Here is a 7,500-nt window from a genome sequence, read left to right as displayed (position 1 = left end):
CTAACACTACTTCTCTACCTCTACTCATTACCACTATTACAAGAACTACTTTAACTACCACTACTACTACTACTACTACTACTACTACTGTAACTACCATTTTCCCACTACCATTACTACAACTACCTCTATGATCAGTCACACTACCACGATCCATAGCTATATTAACTAGTACCATCTACCACAACTACCATCTGACACAAATACTACCACAACCTCCTACCACAACTACCACCACCACTATATAGCCAGCCACAACTACCACCACAGTTACTATACCACCATCTCCTACCACAACCACCACCACCACCACTTTCCACCACAACTACCACCACCATCTTCTACCACAACTACCACCATTTCTCATTACAATGTATTTTTGGCTATTTTTCCTCTACCTTTTTATTATCTTTCATTTTCCCCTTTTCCTTATATCGGTCTCTCTCTCTCTCTCTCTCTCTCTCTCTCTCTCTCTCTCTCTCTCTCTCTCTCTCTTCCATCTTACCATTCTCTCCACTCCATCCTTTCCCCTCTCCTTCCTCCTCCTTCCCTCCCTTTATCTTCCCTTCCTACACCTCCCTTACCCCCCCCGTGCTTCTCCTCCCCCTCCCCCTCCCCCTCCCTACTCTACCCCCTCCATTTCTTCCTTTCAGTCTCCTTCTCCCCTCCCCCCACCCCCATCCCCTCCCCTCCCTCCCCTTCCTTTCCTATACCTTGTCTCCTCCTCCCCGTCTTCCTCTCCCCCTTCCCTTCCCCCTCCCCTCCCCCTCCCTCCCCAAATCGACGTGCCTTCAAAGGTCAACGGAAACGCCACACACACACACACACACACACACACACACACACACACACACACACACACACACAGGGAAGAACACAATATACACCAAAGAAACGGAAGTACACACACACATACACACAATGAGACATAATTACGTACCGTAGGCACAGATACATGTACACTAAGTGCAAGATGTACACACACACACACACACACACACACACACACACACACACACACACACACACACACACACACACACACGTTCATCCTACGTACGGAGGTACATACACGTACACACATAATGTACATCCTACGCACATTAGTACACAGACACAAAGGTGACCACTAATACGCACATTATCATTCACGCACATACACACGGACTCAGACATATGCATAATACAAAGACAAGATCAAGGACACATTTGCTAGCCGCACCCACCCTTACAATATTCTAAGCATATAGTCATATACTCGTCATGCACTTAAATAACATCCTTGTGGCTCAGAGGCCGTCCCGGAAGAGCAAATGGTACCATATATACAGCAATTTCGGCACTACGAATTTTTTTCATGCAAGGAAGAAAGAACCAAAGGCTGAAAAACCGCGACTGTTCCCTCCATTAAAAAAAAAAAAAAGAGCCAATTTCAAGATCCGTTCATTTCGAGATGCCTGGACACACTGCGTTTAAAAGACTGGAGGTCATAAGCAGTGGGAAATACAGACAGAGGATGATAGTTCCAGAGTTGACCTGTTGCATGAATAAAGGACTGGGAGTAACAGTTAACTTTTGCACTAGGAAGCTGAACAGAAGAGGGATGTGAGTTTGGTATGTGAAATAAGCTGCACAAGGACGAAAATCTGCACCAAGTTAGCGTAAACGAACTATAGTGCGCCTGTATTAAATATTTATGTGCAGGTATGTATATAAGTATGTATCTAATGTTCTGCTCTGGCCTGGGAGTCTCTGTGAGTGTTATGTATGTAAATATGTATGTATGTAATGTATGCTTGATTCAGTATTCCCGCCCCTCACCAAACCTCACACACACACACACACACACACACACACACACACACACACACACACACACACACACACACACACACCTAAAACAAGGCACATGTACAAATTTTCCCATGAAAGCAAATTAGTGCAGTTCCCACGATATGTTGTGATACAGCAGTAAAATATGACACAAATGAAAATAGCAATATAATTATAATTTTATACGTACTTAAAAGAGCAACAAAACCACCAGACGTTAAAATAATAATTAACAAAAGAAAAGAAACAGTAATCGGAATGAAGAGAATGAAAAAAATGTATATACAGTCCAACCCAGAATTTAAAAAACTGAAATGTTAAAGAAATATATAAACAGAAATAAAGAAAGACCAATAATCAAAATATTAATGCCGGTACTTATCTAATCAGTAAATGCAGTGATTGAAATGAAATAAAGGAAAAAAAATGGAATCAGAAAGTGAGGGAACTAAAAATACAAAATACAAAAGGAAATGATAAAATGTAAAATAATAAATAGGATAAAAAATAAGATAAATAAACAAAATAATAAATAAGGTAAATAAACTAGATAAACAAAGATAAATAATAAAATAAATATGATAAATAAATAAACATACATAAACAAGATAAAAAAAAAATAAATAAAAGCACAGTATAAAAAAAATAGGCAAGATATAAAATATGATAAAAAATGAAAATTCGGAACAATGGAAACACTGTATAGATAAACAGAAAAAATAAGAATAGAAGATAAACAGAAAAAAAAAAAGAAGAGAAAAGCTAAATAAAAGCAAAAGGACGAGATCAACAATTATCTCCGTCCAATAAGGGTGGGAGAACTCTTACAAATAAATCATATAAATAATTTCGAAAAACTATAATTAATTAGCGTCATACTCATACGTAAACAATAGGCATCATGCTGTACAAATATAAAAGAAAAACGTTACTTATACTATACTCTTTTTATTCTAACCTGGCCTAAAATTACCATCTCTCCATCTTGAATGCTGATTTGTAGCAAGAGGTTAACACTAGAATATGATGCTAGTCACGAAAAAGTGCTATGGAAAGGATGTAGAACCGCAGCACACTGTTTTTCTGCCATTAAGCCTCGTGGAAAATAAAACCTAGAAAAGGAGGAAAATCTGGGCCAAGTTCAAATAAAAGGAGTATATATCTTTCACAATACACAGAAAATACATATATGAAGTTAATATTAAGCTTTATGGAGTGTAGATTTTTTTTTTTTCGTGATTTATAAAAGTGAAATTGGTGAAAGAATGCGGGGAGGGAGATGAGACGTTCTTCATGTGTCAGCAGTGTTGTGAGATGCTTTGTGTCAGGAATGTCAGCAAAGTTAGCAATGTGTTTAGTGTTGTCTATGTCAGCAATTTCATCTATGTCAACAATATGAGGTGTTGGTTGAGTCAGCACGGTTCTTTGTCAAGTGTTTTAGTGTCATAGATATTATTGTCAGCAATGCCAGAAAGTGTCAGAATTGGCATAAAATGTAAGATGTGCAGTAAAGTGTGGGGGTGTCATAGTGTCAGGAGTGTCATAAAGTGTCAGGAGTGTCATACAATGTCAAGAGTGCCACAGTGTCAGGAGTGTCATAGTGTCAGAAATGCTAAAAAGTGTCAGAGTGCCGTAATGTGTCAAGTGCCATAAAGTTAGGAGTGCCACAAAGTGTCGGGAGTGCCATAAAGTGTCATAAGTGCCACAAAATGTCAAGACGGCCATACCATCTCAAGAGTGCCAAGTGTCAGGAGTGCAATACAGAGTCAAGAATGCATTGCAGAGTCAAGAGTGCAATACAGTGCCAGGAGTGCCAAAAAATATCAGGAGTGTCATACAGTGCCATGAGTGCCATGAAGTGTCAGGAGTGCCATAGTGTCAAAAGTGCAACAGTGTTACAAGTATTTATAGTGTCAGTGGTAAAATTAACCTCTTCAGTTTGAGGACGATTCTTTTCTTATTCTACCACCAGACGATTTGTAAACACCCCCCCCACACACACACTCACAGTGATGAGATTATTTGATATGTCTCACCCCTTCAGTACGATAAATCTGTCAAGAGTGGAACAAAATCGTCTGAGGGTAGCAAAATAAATAAATAAATAAATAAAATCAAAATACACCTGCATCAAAGGGATAGGTGTCATAGTGTCAGTGTTAATAGTCATAGTGTCATTTGTGCCACGGTGTCAGCAGTCGCCACAGTCTTACTAGAGGTGTCATAAAATCGTGTCAGCCGTGTCATTTAGTGTCAGAAGGGCTATAGTAATAAGATTTTTTCGTACCATAAAACTATAGTGTCAAACGTTTCATCAGTGTCAAAAAAACATCAGTAGTTTGCTGTCATTAGTCTCAGTACCGTAAACAGTGCCATTGTTATTAGTGCCAATTTCAGCAGTGCCACACGTCAGCAGTGCCATAGATTTGCGAGTGTTATAAAGAATTGAGTGTAATTGCTATCAAGCGTTAGTTATCAGCAGTGCCAGTTAGTGCCAGTAGTGTCAGCTGTGCCAGAATGTGTTATTAGTGTCAGCGGAACCATAAAACAGCAGTGCCAGTATCAGCAGAACCATAAAATAGCAGTGCCAGTGTTAGCGGAACCATTAAACAGCAGTGCCAGTGCCAGCAGAACCATAAAATAGCAGTGTCATAGTGTCGTAAATGGTCAGTATCAAAGTTCCAGTGAAATCAGCAGTACTATAAGATGTCAGCAGTGCCACAGTGTCAGCAGTGTCATAATGTCTATCGTGTCAGCAGCGCCATAGTGTCTGTAGTGTCAGCAGTGCCACAGTGTCAGTATCGAAATCAGTGTCATTGTGGTAAGTGTCATTTGCACCACAATATCATAACAGTGTCAGCAGTGCCAGTCGGAAGTGTCATGGTGTCAGTTAAGTCAAGTACTAGCAGCATTTCCAAAACAACAATTCTGTTTGCAGTGCCCTAGTGTCCTATTTGTCATTTGTCATCGTTGCCATACAGTGTCAGCAGTGCCATAAAGTATCAGTACAGTCACTTACATAATAATAAGTACAACAAGCCGTATTTATTGCAGTAATGCCATTAGCGTCAACTGTCGGCTGTATCAGGAGACTGGCAGGCCCAGGTGGCACTGTCGGTAGTGTAAGTGTCTGGAGTGAGGTAGTTCTAGATGGCACCGTGGGAAGAGTGGCAGTGTCAGCGGCGGCGTATTTCAAGTGTCAGAGGAGTGATAATCAGAAATGATACTGTTAGAAGTGACATCTGAGTGGTACCATCAGAGGAGGCGTATGAGTGGTACTGTCAGGAGTGACACTTTCAGATAAGTGGTACTGATTAAAATGTCAGTGACTGTACTGTCAATGCCAAGTGTCAAACTTGAGTGACAATGTCAGGAGGCCACAGTCAGGAAACTGTATGTCAGCAAAATGGCAGTACCGATTGGCACTGTCAGCAAGGTGGCAGTGACGAGTGGCACTGTCTGGAGTGTGGCAGTACTAAATGGCACTGTCAGAGGAGTAGTAGTATGAAGTGGCACTGTCACGAAGGTGGCATTACTAGGTGGCACTGTCAGGAGAGTATCAGTGCTGAATGGCATTGTCAGAAGAGTTCCAGTGCCAACAGCATAAGTCCCTGCATCACCTCATTAAAACACCGTCCCTGTTTCTGTGTCACTGTTTATAGTGTGTTTCGTCACCGTGCTTCGAAACTGACGTGAAGCGTGCTCCGCGACCTGATCATGTAAACGAACCGGCAGTATGTATTGTGGAGAGTGTGAGTGAGGGAGTGTGACAGTGTGTGATAATGATGGTGAGTGAGAAAAAAAAAAATGTGATGAATGAGAGTAAAAGTGAGTGAATGAGACAATGAGTGAGTAAGTGAGAGTAAGTGAGATTTACTGGTGAATGTGAATGTGTTAGTGAGTGTGAGGGGGAGAAACAGGATGTATAAGTGTGACAGTAACTGTATGAGAGTGAAGGAGTCCCACTCAGTGAATGAATATGAAAGAATATGTTAGTGTGTGTGTGTGTGTGTGTGTGTGTGTGTGTGTGTGTGTGTGTGTGTGTGTGTGTGTGTGTGTGTGTGTGTGTGTGTGTGTGTGTGTGTGTGTGTGTGTGTGTGTGTGTGTGTGTGTGTGTGTGTGTGTGTGTGTGTGTGTGTGTGTGTGTGTGTGTGTGTGTGTGTGTGTGTGTGTGTGTGTGTGTGTGTGTGTGTGTGTGTGTGTGTGTGTGTGTGTGTGTGTGTGTGTGTGTGTGTGTGTGTGTGTGTGTGTGTGTGTGTGTGTGTGTGTGTGTGTGTGTGTGTGTGTGTGTGTGTGTGTGTGTGTGTGTGTGTGTGTGTGTGTGTGTGTGTGTGTGTGTGTGTGTGTGTGTGTGTGTGTGTGTGTGTGTGTGTGTGTGTGTGTGTGTGTGTGTGTGTGTGTGTGTGTGTGTGTGTGTGTGTGTGTGTGTGTGTGTGTGTGTGTGTGTGTGTGTGTGTGTGTGTGTGTGTGTGTGTGTGTGTGTGTGTGTGTGTGTGTGTGTGTGTGTGTGTGTGTGTGTGTGTGTGTGTGTGTGTGTGTGTGTGTGTGTGTGTGTGTGTGTGTGTGTGTGTGTGTGTGTGTGTGTGTGTGTGTGTGACAGAGCAAGCATGTGAGAGAGAATTAGAGATAGTGAGAGAGAACGAGGGAGTGGGTATGACCGACCTTGGCTCCCATGTTGTGTGCGGCAGTACCGTCTCCAGCAGCAGTAGGTGAGAGCAGCAGCCAGCAGAGTTAGCAGCAGAGTCAGCAGTACAGCAGCGGCTATACTCCCGCCACAGCTGCACCCAGACCCGTCCACACCCCCGCCCACATCCTCCTGCGCGCCCACACCCACGCCCACACCCAGCACCCACACCCACAGCGCTCTTCTCACCCCACGCACCATCACACCTCACTGTAACTAGCTTCCATGGTTCTATTTTTAAGTTCCCCTCCCACTCACTCCCGCCCACAAACACGCCCACTTTCAGCTACCATGGGCGGGCTTGGGGTATCATCCAGACGCCCACACTTCACCGTCACACACTTTATTTTCACCGCCCCTCACTCGTGGTCAGTTTTATTTTCGATTCCACTGTTCACTCTACTTATGACCTCCACCCTCACTGTAATTGTCACCTGGGATTTATTTTCGGTCCCTCACGCCTAAAACTTGAGTGTACCGATGTGTGTGGGTGCGTGAGGGTGCGGTGGGAGAGGTGTGGGGTGCGTAGCCTTCCACTGCTGAGAACACACTGTCTCACTCTTACAGGTGCGCCATCCTACCTCCCCCTCCCTCCTCTCCCCCGCCCTCCCTCCTCCCCTCCCCTCCCCCTCCAGCTCTGCCCACCTGCCCTCCTACCTGTCTAAAGTCTCTCCCTGCGTACCTCTCTACCTTCCTCCCTCCCTACCTTCCTACCTACCTACCTACCTTCCTCCCTCCCTTCCTCCCTGCCTTCCTCCCTCCCTACCAACCTACCTACCTTCCTCCCTCCATACCTACCTACCTTCCTTCCTCCCTCCCTTCCTTCATCCCTCCCATCATCCTACTTGCTCCTTTCCTACCTTGCTCCTTCCATACATGCCTATCTTTCTTCCTTCTTACGTTCCTACCATCCTATCTTCCTCCCTACCAACCTCCCTCCGTCCCTGCGTACCTTCCTCCCTACCTCCCTACCATTCTCCCTC

At 43.7% G+C, this 7,500-nt stretch overlaps 1 protein-coding gene across 1 annotated transcript in view; it reads right to left on the bottom strand.

Moving 5' to 3' along the window:
* LOC145391028 (uncharacterized) overlaps window positions 1–6,718 on the bottom strand; it is a 129,587-nt gene extending 122,869 nt beyond the window's left edge. The window contains exons 1-2 of the mRNA XM_080265761.1: window positions 6,496–6,718; window positions 5,250–5,378 (exon numbers count right to left, since the gene is read on the bottom strand). Coding sequence (XP_080121887.1) covers window positions 5,250–5,378; window positions 6,496–6,718 — 352 coding nt within the window. The remainder of the gene's footprint in view (window positions 1–5,249; window positions 5,379–6,495) is intronic.
* Between the last annotated feature and the right edge of the window lie 782 nt (window positions 6,719–7,500).

This window comes from Coenobita brevimanus, chromosome 16 (genome assembly GCF_032717465.1).
Source record: "Coenobita brevimanus isolate Jiangsu-jjx chromosome 16, ASM3271746v2, whole genome shotgun sequence".
Taxonomy (NCBI): Eukaryota; Metazoa; Arthropoda; class Malacostraca; order Decapoda; family Coenobitidae; genus Coenobita; species Coenobita brevimanus.
The sequence above is the reverse complement of the archived record's forward strand: the minus strand, read 5'-3'. Positions and strand labels throughout refer to the sequence as shown.